Source organism: Nyctereutes procyonoides, unplaced genomic scaffold (genome assembly GCF_905146905.1).
Source record: "Nyctereutes procyonoides isolate TBG_1078 unplaced genomic scaffold, NYPRO_anot_genome, whole genome shotgun sequence".
In the NCBI taxonomy this organism is placed as follows: domain Eukaryota; kingdom Metazoa; phylum Chordata; class Mammalia; order Carnivora; family Canidae; genus Nyctereutes; species Nyctereutes procyonoides.
The window spans coordinates 13,127,320-13,143,512 of NW_026575040.1; the positions used below are offsets into that span (position 1 = coordinate 13,127,320).

General features: G+C 44.0%; 1 protein-coding gene across 11 annotated transcripts in view; it reads right to left on the bottom strand.

Moving 5' to 3' along the window:
- TLN2 (talin 2) overlaps positions 1–16,193 on the bottom strand; it is a 423,602-nt gene that overhangs the window by 24,347 nt on the left and 383,062 nt on the right. For all 11 annotated transcript variants that reach the window (XM_055319645.1, XM_055319651.1, XM_055319650.1 and 8 more), the window contains 4 exons: positions 15,766–15,891; positions 15,443–15,559; positions 12,968–13,153; positions 8,918–9,025 (listed from right to left, as the gene is read on the bottom strand). In XM_055319645.1, the coding sequence (XP_055175620.1) occupies positions 8,918–9,025; positions 12,968–13,153; positions 15,443–15,559; positions 15,766–15,891 (537 nt within the window). The remainder of the gene's footprint in view (positions 1–8,917; positions 9,026–12,967; positions 13,154–15,442; positions 15,560–15,765; positions 15,892–16,193) is intronic.

A 16,193-nucleotide genomic window follows, 5' to 3' on the forward strand; every position in this document is an offset into this window, starting at 1 on the left:
AATTTTTTTTGCTTTTTGGTTATTTTTATGGTATTAAAAAAGATGTTGGCTATCCTGTGTGGATTTCTTCTCAAATCACTCAAGAATGAAACTAAGAAATGAATTTACATTCTGACTTAAATCATCTTGCTCCTTCTTAATTTTGAAATTCTTCTTCCAACATTCTTTTTCTCCACCTCTTTCCTATGCTTCACAGTGGTAATCTTCAGATTTAGGAATGCAAGACCATTCAGGAAGAAAGCACAAGTGCTGTGTCTCTATGGACAATTTTCAGGCCTCTGACCCAGGGACAAAGCATAGGCTTTGAAGCTGGACAAACCTGTGATCACACCTGGCTTCACTTGCTCTCTGTTTAAGATACTAGGCGGATTACTGAACCCCTCAGGACTTATTTCTCATCTGTAAAACTGGGATAATGCCTATCCCTCAGGACTGGCATAAAGATCAAATGGAATAACACACGAGAAGCATCCTGCACAATGCCTGCAACACAACAGGCATTCATCCAATGTTAATTCCCTTCTTGGTGTCCCATACCTTTTTCACTTGGGCTAGGCAGCATACTCTTTTCTTAGGAGTCTGGAAAAGAGGTCTTTTGGACCCCAGAGCTAAAAGAAGACTCTAAGAGAAGCTTGGCAAAAAAAAAAATAAAAAATAAAAAAAAAATCTGGGGTTGGGGTAGTTAATGGGATTATACTTAGACCAGCCCCAGGCACACCAGGGCATAGAAGACATTATATTAAATGCTCAAACTGATTAGTCATAGATTTTTGAGCACCACTTTACATGCATCTATCCCCATCCTTCTTCCTCTTGTGATCTTTTACACTTCTTTTATATTTTCAATTATTCTATGAATTTAGCTGCTCTGCTCTTATTGTTCTCACCCTTGGACTTAGATGTTTCACTATGCAGATATTAAGAACTCAGTATAGGGGTGTCTGGCTGGCTCAGTCAGTGGACTCTTGATCTCAGGGTTGTGGGTTCAAGCCTCAAGTTAGGTGTAGAGATTACATAAAGCTAAAATCCTTTAGGAATAAAAAAAGAAATCAGTATAAACATGTGAATAAGCAAACATGAATGGATGAATTAAAACAAAACAACATACTATTGGGACAAGTTCTAAAATGATTGCTTCATGGAACACTTCCAAAACAACACTAGAACCATGGAGAGGTACAGGTTATTTATCTTCTCACTAAGCCTCAGTTTAAGTAAATTGCCTATTAAATAGGTATAGTAACAGTCCTTTTGTTACAGAGTGGTGGTAAGATCATATAAATTAATATGTAATTTAATATATAATCTCATCAGGGCTATTGACAGAATTGGGACTGATGTATAGCCTGGGCATCAGGATTTTAGAAGTCCCCCATGTGATTCTCATATATAGTTGTGAACCTATATATGAGTTGTGAAGCACTCTAAACTTAAATAGTGGCATTTGGCACTACTTAAGTATAAAAGGCTTGTACTAGTTTTTTTCTGAAACAATGCATGTTGTAAGGCCACCAAGTGAATTATAGTTATTGGCTCAGGGTTTGAAGAGCTAAGTGGTCCACAGGCCTTGTTCATTGGTTAATTGGTTTATCCATAGTGGTCAATACAACACAAATAAGTCAAGTATTAAAGGTATGATGGGGAGACTCATAGTAAATGATGGACTGAATGTTCTCCCCTGAAGATCAAGAATATGGTAAGGATATTTGGTCTCACACTCCTGTCAATATTATACTAAAATTCCTGGACAGTGCAGTAAGGCAAGAAAAAAAATACATGACACACAGAAAAGAAGTAAAATAGTCTATTCATAAGTAACATGAATGTCCATGTAGAAAATTCTGAGGCATCTGTAAAAAAAAAAAAGTTTCTAGAACTAATAAGTGAGTATAGCAAGGTTACAGGCTATAAGGTCAATATACAAGCAATTATATTTTTATATATAATAATAAAAAATTGGGAATTTGAAAAAGGCAGTATCATTTATAATAGCATAAAAAATTATGAAATACCTAGTGTTGGGCAGCCTAGATGGCTCAGTGGTTTCAGCCCAGGGCATGGTCCTGGAGACCCAAGATTAAGTCCCATGTCGGGCTCCCTGCATGAAGCCTGCTTCTCCCTCTGCCTCTCTTTCTCAATCATTCTCTGTGTGTCTCATGAATAAATAAATAAAATCTTAAAAAAAAATACCTAGTATTTAATGTGACAATAGATGTGTAAGACCTGAGTGCTAAAAACTATAAAAACTGTTGAGATTATTAAAGACCTAAGTAAATGGAGATATATACCATGTTCATGGATTAGAACACTCTTCAGATATCAATTATCCTCAAATCTCCCTCACAATCCCAGTCAAAACTCCAAGTTTTTTTAGATATTGACAAGATTATCCTAAAATGTATATGAAATACAAAGCACACAGAATATCTAAGACTACTGAAAGCTGTTGAAGTTTTAAACTAATTGATTTTAAGACTCATATAAAATTGTAATGAGAATCAGGATATGAAATTGGTATACACTGATATATAGATCAATGGTCAACTGATTTTCATTAAAGATGCTAAAACATTTTTATTTCAATGGGGACACAATAATTTTTTCAATGAATGGTGATGGAATAATTGGGTATAGCAATAATTGGAATAATATGTAATAGCATGAACTTTGACTCTTAACCCACACCATATGCATAAATTAATTAGAAATGGAATATAAACAAATATAAAAATTAAAACTATATAGAAGAAAACAGGAAAATAATCTTAGTGATCTTAGATTTGGTAAGGATTCTCAGAAGACAAAACATAAATTATGCTTAAAAATTTCAAAAACCATGAATTTGGAAGTTTATGCTTTAGAACTTTAAAAACATTCTAAGTTTAAGAACCAGGCACAAAAGATCACATACTGTGTGATTCCATTTATATGAAAAGTCTAGAACAGGCACATCTACAGAGGCAGAAAAGAGATTAGTGTTTGTGTAGGACTTGGAGTGGGGATGAGGGCAATGAATGACTGCTTAAGGGTATGAGAGGTCTTTTTGGGGTGATGAAATGTTCTATTATATTATGATAGGTGTATCACACTGTAAATACAGCAGTCCCCTCTTTGAACTTTGGTCTTTTCATCTGTGAAATTCGGATATTTATACCTTGCCAGCACAGTCCACAGGCTCTAGTGGCTTTCCAGTAAATAATGGATATAAAAGTTTTTTAAACTGCAAGTCACTGTATAAGTGTGAAGTATTATTGTCAGATCAAATCAATGAGCAATGTCATCTGAGCTAAAACTTGGAAGGGGGGCAGCCCCGGTGGCTCAGCGGTTTAGCGCCTGCCTTCCGCACAGGGCGTGATCCTGGAGTCCCGGGATCAAGTCCCACATCAGACTCCCTGCATGGAGAATGATCTTGGCAGCTTTAATTGTAATAATCAAAATCTGGAAACACCCTAAATGTCCACCATCAGGTAAAGAGATAAATAAGTATGGCACATCCATTTGATGGAATTCTACTTAGCAATAAAACAGAACAAATTATTGATACACATAATAACCTGGATGGGACTGAAAAATGTTGATGCTGAGTAAAAGCCAGACAAAAAGGAGTACATGCTACATACTCCATTTGTATAAAAGTCTAGAAAAATGCAAACAAATCTGTAGTAACAAAAAGATCAGCAGTTGCCTAGAAATCCTGAGGAGTAATGCACACATTTGTTATTTTGATTGTGGTGATGCTGTCACAGATGTATTCAGAGATCAGTATTCAGACTGTACACTCTAAATATCTGTTTATTGTATGTTTGTTAGGTTTCAATAAGGCTAGGAAATGCTAAGGGTGTGGTGGGTAAATTCACTTATATCGTCAAAATGGAGTGATTAAAGACTTCTGTCTTTAAAAGAAGAGCAGGATGGAGAGACAGAGAGAACCACTCCTGCATATACTCCGGCTCTGAGAAAGGGACAAGCCCTATAGTAAAGTATCGGATTCAAATATAGCAGGTGGAAAGGAGTTCTATTTTTATTCTGCCATTAAGTCAACATGATTCCTAATAGCAGACAAGAGACAGAACCAAATTAAAGTTCTGCTAGTGGAAGCGAGGGTAATTTTAAGCCTGTCAAAGATCTCACATTGTGGTTTAGATGCAATATTGAACTGAATGCTGCAGAAGCAATGAGGCTGACTCTTGCCCTGCAAAATCCTCCAGGACAAACTAGCAAACGGCAAATACAGGAGGCCAACACTGCTTGAATGGCCACATCTAAAGCTTCAGAAAGCTCCTTGGGTAGCAGGTCAGGGCTCTGCCTAAATTGGATCCTATTATTTATAGATCACTAACTGGATTCTCTAAAGATCACCCAAGCAGGGGTTCTTGATTTGGTCTCTCAATTCCCAAAGGACCCAGCTGGGCATTGGGACCCTCTTAATAGTTTAAGGAACATTTTGTGTGCTTGTGCTGCTGTTTCTTTGATGATGGTAATGAGAGGTAGGAAATGGACATTCAGCTCCAAAGGGTCTAAGGATGCTAAAATCATGAGCGTTACTTGCACCTAGATAGAGAAAAAAAGCAGAATGGGAGTGATAAATGACACAAAATTTAAAAATATGTGTATATATATTCTTAAAAAAACAAAGATCCAGGGGATCCCTGGGTGGCTCAGCGGTTTAGCGCCTGCCTTCTGCCCAGGGCGTGGTCCTGGAGTCCTGGGATTGGGTCCTGCATCTGGCTCCCTGCATGGAGTCTGCTTCTCCCTCTGCCTGTGTCTCTGCCTCTCTCTCTCCTCTCTCTCTCTCTCTTTCTGTCTCTCATGAATAAATAAAATCTTTAGGACAAACATAAACAAAGTTAATTAATTATACATGATGGGCACATGGATGTTGATATGGTTTTCTCTATTTTTAAGCCTTTTCTAAAGTAAACCTGAAATATACAAACCAGCAAAAAAAAGTTAAGAATTCTTGGCTCTAACATGTTGAAACTGAACAAGGCTAAAGCAGTGTAATCTCTTCCACATTTTTATGTGCCTAAATTTAAGAAAAGCAGCTCACTGAAGATCCCTGCACGTCCCTGTATCACCTGAAAGTGACTTGAACTTATTTCCGTAAGTTGCTGGACACCATCTCCGAACCTTAATTTCTAACTTCTCTCTCTTTTGGTAAAAACTGGACAAGGATCTAGCCTCACTTCAGCTTTCAGGAATCTTATCAGTTCTCTTTGATCAATTAAACCAAGAGGTCACCTTTACAAGAGATCCAAGAGGACTAACCTAAGATCTCCTGCTACAGTTTCGACTTAGGTTGACTTTTTTTTTTTTTTTTCATAACAGAGATGCTGTAGCCATCCTAGTACTCATGGCCTTCCCATGAAGACCAGAGAAATGAAGGAGTGAACAGGATGCTGTGCATGTGTTTGTTCATATGAAAGTCTCTAGTTTTTTAACTGCTTGTTTATTCATCACCCTCAAATAGCAAATCTTAATATCTGAAATGAATGCTAGTTTCCCTGTTTGTGTGTCTCTGTTTCCCCTATCTCTTGCTGGGTTCTCCACCAGCTCTGGCCTCAACAGTCTTGTGGCTCCTGAGCTTCTCACTGCTGTGCAATCTTCCTTCCTCTTGGCCTCATGTTAGCCCAGATTTCTTCCAAGTCTGTCTGGGAGGAAGAATTAGGGCTAACAATGCAAGACATGGACTTATTCTCAGCTGCAGGCCCAAGAAAACCACAAATGTCCACAGCGTGGGTGAAAGAATGCTGTCACGAGGCTTCTGCAATTTCCAGTGATGAATGAGTATTTTTCCTATGGTTACGATAATCTCCTCGGAAGGCTTGCATTCTTGCTTTATTTTTTGTGAGAAAAATAACCTCCAAAGAGTATGACTTGCTTTCTAAAGAGACAAAAGTAAATATATGAACAAATAAATGTATGATGCTAATTCACTCATATTTCTCTGAAAGTCAGAACCATCAACACATGTCATCAAGAGGCAAAAATATCCTTGGAAAAGAGGAGATAAATTCTGCATGTTTTAATGTAATTTCCAATGCCATTCAGCTTTCCTTTCTATTAACGGTTCCATTTGCGCACTAGCTACTTTTACACCATGTACCTCAAAACAGCTATGGGGAAACAGGGCATTTCTCTTTCTACCAGGATTATGGGTCACAATGATATGACTGTTTAGAAAGATGAAAAGAAACTCAGATGGTAGGCTTTTAACGTAACCATCTGAGTCTGCAACACATAGGCTTAAGAGTCCTGTTTCCCTAATAAACACAAGGGAGAATTCATAACAGAAAATCAATCAACTAATATGAGCAGCCAGAGGAGAAGCACATCAGCTATAAAGTGTAATTGTTCTTGCCAGGCCCAGAAAAAGGAGGAGGTGGTTGCTCCCCTGTCTTGCCAGCCTCTGGCCCCTGAAGTTAAGCCTCACCAATCACACATGATGTGGGGGCTTCCCATGGAGCAGGTGTCCTACCTTCTGTTCCAGAAAAACCTTATGATTATCATTAGGGCTGAAGCCTGACATAGTAATCAAGTGGCCATAAAGCTGGGGTCTCCGAATGTGTGTGCTGGGTGGGAATGGCTCCTACACCTTCCCTAATGTTTACGGAGGCGCCAGATCTCTAGGCCTCTTCTTAGACAAAGAGGTCCACCATCCTCCCACCCCCCGGAGGCCCTGTCTTCTTTTGTTCAACCAAACAAGGTGGGCATGGAGAGGAGAGGTCAGGGGGAGAGGAGGTGCCTTGGTGATGCAGCACCTAGTTCCCAGATACTGGAAAAGGGTCCAAAGTTGTCCTGAGGTCAGGGAGGGGACCTGAGGGGGCTCTGCTTTTCCTCCCCACTGGGGTTAACTCCTCGCACTGGCCTCTGCTCACCCTCATGAGGGCAAACTCCTCTCCCAGACAGAAGGTGTCTTGTTGCTGGAGAGTGAAATGGGAGACCTGCCCTCCAATGAACACCCTTAAAGGCTGTTGCCTCTTTTTATTCAGGTTTGTGGATTTGTCAGGTGCACAGCTGGAGGTAAACCCCTCTGTGATAACACTCCTCTTACACGGCTCATCAAGAGCCAAGGTGGAATGTGACAACCTGAGGGCTATTTATGTGGCCAAGCTGGGATCTGAACTCAGAGCTTCTAAACCTAAGCCTACCACTGTTTCTGCCATAACTTTCTAATTTTCATCTAGAACAAGGTTCTATGTGACTAAGACTATTGTCCCACCAAGAAAGAAAAAACACCTGTTGGAGGCCTTGCTGGCTTCATTCTCCTGACCCTGAATTTCCTGCTAAGCATGCTCATAAACTGACCACTTTAACTATGTTCTAACACAGAAAGTGGGTTTGGCTAGAGTGGCTCGTGCCAGTGAACGTTGACTGGCCAAGATGTTCTTTCCCTGGCCCTCATGCAATACGCTGCTGTCTGTTTGCAAGGGTTCAGGCTTTCGAACTCAATGTTAGGAATGCCAGCCTGCCCCTTCTCACAGAAGGTACACTTTCACATGGACCACACTTAACGTGGGTGAAGAATAAAAATATTGCTCCCTTAAGAGACCTAAAATGCTTAATATCATAAGGTAATTTAATTAAAAATTTTTAATTTAAATTCTATTTAATTAACATAAAGTGTAATGTTAGTTTCAGAGGTAGAATTTAGTGATTCATTAGTTGCATAGAACACCCAGTGCTCATTCTATCACGTGCCCTCCTTAATGCCCATCACCCAGTTACTCTAACCCCCCACGCCCCTCCCTCCAGCAACCCTCAGTTTGTTTTCTATAGTTAAGAATCTCTTATAGTTTGCCTCCTTCTGTTTTTGTCTTTATATTTCCTTCTCTTAAAAGGTAATTTAATTTTAAGGTGGCAGTGAAATGCTAGAACAAGCACATGGCTGGACATAATAAGAATTGTGACTTGGTTCCGGATCTGTCCTGGTGGCTGGGTGACCTCAACCAAGGGGCCAAACTTCTCTGGATCGTTCCTTTGCTCTGCTAGCCTCATGGTAGTGCAAGGACAAAATGAAAATTTTCAGTGCTCCACAAATGAAAGACTTACAGTTCTCTGTGGCCTGTTGATTTTTTTTTTCTTTTTAAGGTTTGGGAAGGAGCAAACAGTGATGGAATGTGGGACACCATCAATTCTCTTCTGGGGTTGTCTCATTCCTGGACAAATTCTCTTGGGGACTGCCCCAGATCTCCCACGGTTCTGAATGTAGTTCCCATGAAGTGACAGAGACATACAGCAAATATATTTCTCAGCTGTGTATGGTTTGGCCCTTCAGGCTGCAGGAAGCCAAGCCACTCTATGAGCTGGGACTGTCAGTGCAAGCCTGGGGCTCTCAGGCGGACAGTCTTCCTAGCCATGATCACTGAACCCCCGCACTGGCCTCTTCCCTATCAGCCCTCTTTCCCAGCTCCATGTGGATATTCCAGGCTGGAGGAAAGTCATCGGAGGGAGGGAAGCATTCTCAGCATGATCCACAGTATTCACTCAAGGACAAGGGGATATCCCAAGAGGCTGGTAGGTCACCTGGAGCACTGGTGATTTTTTTCCTTGTCATGGAGCCTGGTGTGGCTCTTTCTGGAGGCTTCCCTGTCCTTGAAGGACTGGGCTCTTTCTAACAGGACCTCTTAACATTATTTCAGAGGGGGCTTTGCCTATCCCACCCTCTTGCATGCTATTCTTGCCTCTCTGGTGTAAAGAGAAACTTGGCTCTCCTGGATGCTAACAACTTCTTTTAGACCCTTTGACATCAGCATGCTGGAGCAGTGCGATATTGGACACATTTCAGCTCAATCCAGCCCCAGACTCACAAGTGGAGCCTGCACAGTGCTCTCCGAGGTATTTTCCTGATGAAAGGATGGTCTGTATCTGACTTAGCTCTTCCCAGCCCTGGCCCGGCCCATGCCCCTCTCCTCACCACCAAGACGTGCTCGAGAAGGTCTAGGTAGCCAAGGGTGCACTCCGTCCCGTACCGCAAAGCTCTGGTGCGCACCTCCTCGCTGACATCAGGGTGGAAAGAGGCTTGCTGCAGAGAGAAAGGAATGTTGATATCTTAAAACAGGAAAAGCCAGTTGGTGAGCGGACCAAGGGGTGGAAGCAGTTACCTGACCAGGAGTGCAGAGAAGCCCTGCACCCACAGGTAGGAGACCTCCATTCTGGAATACCTTCTGCCTTGCCCTCCATGACCTCCCTGAGAAACGTTTGCTGATTCCCTGGATAGAGAAGGTGGCCCTCCTCCACTTTCTCTTGCTACCTCCCACCTGTCTACACAGTAGGTTCTCTGACAATGTTTTGGGTCTTGCCCTGGAGCCAGACAAAAGCACATGAATCAGGTTCTTCATTCCTTCCTTTCTCCCTGCCCTCTTTCACTGAAATATAAGAAACTCCACATGCACTAAAAAACCCAGGAAAAATTCATGGATGAGGTGCTTACAGCAGATGTACTCTCCCAGGGTCTGCCTGCCTTTCTTCAGTAGCATGAGGCGTCCCGAAGCCCCTCTGTGTTCACAGGCTGATCACACTCAGATCCTCATTCTGCGACCTGACCACCTGTACTCACAGTGTTTCCCAGCCAGGGTCCTGTGGCTCCTGGGAAACTTCAGACCGTAAGTTCCCCACTACCCTCAGAGGTGCCATAAAGAACTCATCTCACATTATACACGGTGAGATAAGCAAACAAGGACATATGGTTAATACAGCCATCTGTGCTTTATTTATTTATTTTTTGCACTTATGACCTGTTGGTTTCATTCACTTCTGATATATCCGATGGCACACCCATTCATGGGGTTACCAGATTAAGTACAGATAACCCAGTTACAACTGAATTTTGAATAAACAATAAAAAATTTTTAACGTAAGTTTGAGAAACTCTATTTTTTATTTGCTCAATCTGTCAACACTACCCAGCCTTTCTTCCTTCTACGGCCTTACTCTGGAAAGAACGTGGGGCTTCTCAGAACACATAAAAGAGAAAACTACAAATAAATCCCAAATCAAGACACATATGAATCACATATTAGGATAAAAAGTCAAAGTGGAGGGGAAGAGTGGCTAGCCTTCATGTTTGTTCTACACAAGCCACACTGTCTAGGACTGGGGAGTACTGGTGGGAACACCTGAGGGCTCTCCCCTCACCTGCTCCCCCAACACACCCCAGAATGAGTGGGGACAATCTGAGTGGCCAGCATCTATCATTTATGAGCTCAGTTTTGCCCATCTGAGGACTAATGGGCCATGCCTATCACTACCACCTTTTTTTTTTTTTTTTTTTTTTACTTGTCCTTGCTCCCTTTTGTCTCTAAAGGTGAGGATGGAACCCACATCTGGGGGAAGATGTAGGCTATAATGCTACCAAATGTTACCTCTAATAGGCAGCGCGTACAACCCCCATTTAGAGTCATGTGGAGACTGAGGGTAGACACTCTTGTCCACTGCCGGTGGCTCTAACTTTGCAGAACTCTTCAGGATAGCCATCTGGTAAGAATCAAAATGTCATACCATCTGACTAATTGTACTCCTGGGAGTCCTGCATGAGGAAATCATCCAAAGCAAAGAAAGTACAGGTATGCCCAAAGATGTTCATGGCAGTAGAGTTTAAAGTACAGATAAAAAGTGCAGACTATAGGGTAATATCTGATAATAGGGTAAGATTGTATTCATTAACAAAGTATTTGTGGTCATGAAAGAGTCACTTATAACGACTCACAGCAACATAGAAACAGCCATATGACATTAGTTGTAATAGTTGGTTGTCATGTATCTAAAGTAGATATATATACACATGCAAGTAAGACAAGACACACAGGAGAACTAACTTAGGGTGTAGGGAAGCCCTTGTCTCCACCTGAATAATTAGTGTAATCCTTTCCTTCTGATAAAATGGGCCAGGATGTAACTTACTGCACTTGCATTTTTGCCCTTGCCACCCTGCTCAGCCCCAAAGGCAGTGCTCCAATATGGCAACTTGGCCCTCTGCCTGGATATAAGGGTTTCTTCCTGGTCTACCACTCGGTGTCCCTGATTTTCTATATATTCCTTATTGCACGCCCTTTCTGGCAAGCTGCTTCATTTTCTTTCTGCAAAAGAGACAGGACCAAAGGAAATGCAAAAGTCAATAAGTCTGTTACATAAGTCCTATCCTAACAGGAGTCTCAGGGCTCAGCGCTAGCTCTTGTCATCAAAGTCTGGCTTTGAGGTGTAAAATTCTGACTGTTATTTCACCCTGTAAAGTCAGGATGGTCTGATCTGGGGGCAGGACAACAGGGAGGAGCAGAGGCAGGGCAAATCGTGCCTGTACCTGGATCCTTGTCCTCCTCCCCTAAACACAGGGGTATGTGCATTATCAAGAGACTTGAAAATCTAAGCTGCCTTCCACTGCCACCTTAATCTGTTTAATTTCCCCTTTTCATTTCTTGTCTGTAACAAGGAGACAAAGCACTGGTCACTCATCACCCTCAGTGGCCCTAACCATTAATAGCTGGGAGGCCATGGGCAATAGGAACAGAGTAGCCGTGAAATTAGAGGACCCGGTTTCAGTTCTAATTCTAAGAGTAAACAGCTGTGTGACCATGGTCGTGCCACTTAATCTCTCCAGGCCTGCTTCATCATCCATCAAGTTGGGATAATTCCCCTTGCCCTTCACAGCCAGGATCAAATGCCCGAATATGCATGACAGCCCTTCCACAACTGTGAGGTGCCCTATGGAACACCATAGGTGGCATTCGGGCTCCATCCTGCTAGGTAAGTACTATTCTCTGGGTGAGGCTGTAACCCCTCTGGGAGTTGTCACTTCTGACAGGGCAGATTCCATGAAGCACACCATAATTGCAAGTACTTGTGGCCTCAGGAGAGTCTAAACTCCCTGGCCCTGTGGCACACACGGGCCCCATGAAAGTGTCCCTACCACCTTATCACCCTCTTCCCCTCCCCGCACACCCCCCATGCTCTGGCCTCCATCATACCCAGGAGGCCAGTAAATGCAGTGCTGTCTCCCCTGCCCAGCCCTCCACGCCCATTCCTTCAGGCTGGCTGTCTCGCCCTCCTGCAACCCAGGTACCTCTATTCCATCCCACCTGCTCTGAGGAACCCGAGAAGCCATCAGTTGGACCTTGCCCTGCTCTCCCACCCAAGCGATTTTGCCACAAAAATGGCCCTGTCTCCTCAGACCCCAAAGCTGCAAGAGCTGTTTTTTCAACTTCTGTGACTCCTCTCCACCTGTTCACCATGGTAGGGAGTTATCAAACCATCACTGAGTGGAAGCTGGGGTCCCTGGGACACAGATGTCCCTAGAAGGCTGAAGGTCTGGTTTGGGGTGCTCAATGGCGGGGGGCCTCTTTCGGCTCACTTTCTTAACAGACAAGGAAATAACAACTCAGGTCCTGCCCGCTCCTTCACAAAGGTTGGGCTCAGCTGAGGCAGCTACCCTGCTTGCTTAGCCAAGGATCAGAAGGGTTTCTGCAAAATGTCTGGCACAGATAGGAAAAAGGCAGTTTCCCAACACTCTGTTTTGTTCTCCCAACTCACTTTCTCACCCAGTTATAGCAGCATCTCTCCCAGCACAGAATGCTGACCCACGGAGGCAGGACTGGAGACAGGCAAGAATGGGAGGCGATTTTTGTTCAGAGGGCCAGGCACAGAATGCTACGGTCCCTCCTTGCCTCTGTCAGAGTGGCTCCCCTACACCCTCCCTGAGAAGGCATCCTGTCTACTTAGGAAGAGGGAAAGTAGAAGAGTTAGTCAGCAGGCCATGCCAAGGCCATTCCCTCTGAAACACGAAACTATTCTAGAGAGTCACTTCCCATGGGCTGGTGTGTGTACCCTTCCAGCATGTGTTTCATTACAGAGTTAGAGTACCGAGCTGCTCCCTTCTCCATGTGGCCGGCCTCTCCCTTCCTCCACACCAAACCAAATACTCAGGCACAACATCGCCTTCTCTCTCCATCCGAAACAACTCCAAGGCCTTTACCTTACAAGCTGTCAACATATCTGACACGGCTTTCCGGCTCAGGTTGGCGGTGGCAATCACATCCTCCTGCCTGCATGAGTTCCCAGCGGCCACGGCTTTGGCTGTCGCCATGGTGATGCCTTTTGTCATCCTTATGGATTCTTCAGGTGAGGAGGTCTTTTCAGGTACTTCTTTGGACTGGAACACCTGAAAGTTCGAAATACAACAGGTGAAAAACAAACAAACAACAAAAAAAGGAAGGACAAAAATAATTTATCTTCTCCGACTGGGCTGCTGCTCACAGTGTGAAAACTGAGCCAGTAACAGGAAGAAACCATCAAAAGGCAGGAAATTATAAATTTAATTTGAGTAATATTATTCTTGCTTTCAAGATTCTAGCACGGAGAAGCTTTGTACACCTGTACTCAGCGTTCATGGTTAACAATCCAGGGAGAGGGAGGGAGACATGTCTACAGCACTAACCGTTCATCTGCAGACAGACACTCAGCATTTGTAAACCATCCTGGGGAAGGTGGTGGGGTGGCTTCCCAGTTCTTGCCCTTCCCTGCTGGTGCTTTAGCAGGTCCAAGAAAGTCTGCAGTTCTGAGGCTGGTTCCTGCGCTGGATGGACCTGGATGCATCCCTGTGGACTCACCTCTTTCTTCCTCTTTAAGAAGGTGTGGGGTTGGGGGGAAACGGAGCATTTGGTTTCTTCTATTCTTAGCCTGTCTTACAAATATAACTGCATAATTGTGCAGAGGCGTTCGTGTCAAGCGCACCACAGTGACACTGTGAATTATTTAAAACCACACACACACACACACACACACACACACACACACACCCCTTTAGAGAAGCTGAAATAAATTAACCATGGTAAGTGAATATCCCACTTTAAAATTCCACCTGTGAGTCAAGGCAGCCATTTCTGCTTCAAGCCCATCTGTCTTGTCTCTCTAATATGAGTGACTGGTGCCAGGGCTGTATGTTCACTGTGAGGCTGTCCCCTGCAAGGAGGACTCCTAAACTGGTTGGGGCCACTCTGTTTTTAGCCCTAGGCAACCACCTTTCAGCCAGCTAGTTTTTCCTGAGGCAAAGGAAAGAATCCAGCCAGTGTCCCTATCCCTGTCATGTGTTAAGGAGCGTCAAACATTACCACCCCCCTAAAAATGGGCAGCTCCAATCAAACTGCCCAGGGCCACGCCTGAATGCTAACCTGGAATGAGGGCGACCTGTACAGGGCCCTTCACACTAATATGGCCCACGTGGCCCATGCTCCTTTGGAAACTTCCTATATCGGTGGAAATAATGCATAACCTGTGTCAGCGCCAGACCACATTGGTCTATTTAGGTTGACCATGTGTAACTTCCCAGGAGAGCTCTGAATTTCAAATTCCTCCACTGCCACCATGAGCCCCACCCATGCCTACCAGAATGTGGGCTCTGACTTTTGATAGGAACCATTGAGCCAACGCAGGTGGGTAAGCCTTACGTCAGGCGGCAGGGCTTAAGGACATCACCTGCAATTTTTAGTTCCTTCTTTGTGTGAGAACCCAATATAACACCGACCAAGACTGGGTTCGTTAAAAACAGGACAAGAGAACCTAAGTCCCCAACACCAAAACCCAACAGAACCGCTGGTTTCTGTGGCTGATCCACATGGGCTTTTGGCCTTCATAGGTGACCCTCTAAAGATGCAGAATAACTGGCAGCGAGGCAGGACTTCCACTCCCCACCCCAAAAGAGAAACTGAATATGTGATTAGACCTCCTATTGGAAAGAAAACTCCATTTGAAACCACTCATTTTCAGCATACTTCTATTTCTAGGGATTAGGATAAGTCAATCCATAACCACTATGGGATCAAAAGAACAGGGATAGTATCCATATCTCAGGAACACCAGGACACTCTCACTCTATAACCATGGAACAAGGCAGGAAAGAACGTATGGTTGATCTCTCTGAGATCACAAGGATCACCAACAGAAGAATGCTGAATTTGAAAGGGAAGTATCTCAGGCAAAGGCATCCAGGTTTTTCTAATAGGGAACCTCCAACTCCAGAATCTGTATGGGTGCAGCAGTGTGAGCTGTTCCTGACAGCAAAGGGAATCAAGAGGTGCCATGTGTGGCTCCACGTGGTATGCACAACATTTAAGCTCAAGGTGAGAGCAAATAGTCACTTTCTCTTTCCCAGGCATCTTCTGTAATGCTTTTGTTTCATGCTCTGATTTTGGTGGGATTAAACCTAAATAGTCCTAAGTGACACATTTTAATTAATTTCTTAATTACACATCAATCATAGCCAAACCCTGATGTGGTGAGTTATGCCTGGGGCCTCAATTATACAAAGCTACCAGCAGGTAGGTGAGTGGGCCTCCCTAGCTCAGGTGCTCCAGGTAAAACTGGAGCTTGATGCTATGAATCTTAGAGCAATCTGTTTTGGGTGTCGACTCTTGCACAGGGGGCCTGAGGGAGGTGACTGCTGGCTCCTTACCGTGAGCTCCTGTTTCATGTACTCGATTGTGGCCTCAAGTGCCCGTGTACCTCGGGTGGCCTCGTCTTCCACTGCCTTTACGGTCTTGAGGAGGGAGGTGACATTGGTCACCATCACCTGCATAGGAAGGAGAGGCAGAGAGAAAATGAGGAGCACACTGAGGTCCGCTCCATCCTTTTTGTTCTGGATCTGATTCCATGAGCAAAACTATTGCTAAGTAAGGAAGGAGCTCAGATGCATATGCTTCTGTTATTCTTGTATATGCTTCTCTCACTATGCACTCCCCCTTCCACACCTGCCCCTGACTTGGGGCCCCACTCTACCTTGGCCGCCCCCTTGAGCTGGTACATGGAGGGGTCATCAGCAGGCTTGCTGGCAGCTCCTTTGGTAGCGCCAATCAGATCCGAAAGGGCCTTGGCTACATCTTTGATGGCATTGATCAATACCACCTGAAAGAAAGCAGAGAGTCCAGGTGAGCAGCCCCAGCAGTCACCTACTGGCCTCCCGGAGAGCATATGGCCAGAGGGTCAGGTGGGGGTATCTGGGAGGCAAGGTCTCTATCTCTGCAGCTCTCAAGCCTGCAGCAAGGAAGATTCTCCAGGAGCCACCCCTGAAGATGCTGATGCAGGAGACTCCTCAAGTAGGACTGACACTGAGCCAGAATACAGACCCCACGTATACTCAGCATGCTCAAACAGCTCCAGCTGGCAGCTCTGATGACAAGCCGCCTAAGAAAGGATGTAGGCAGCTA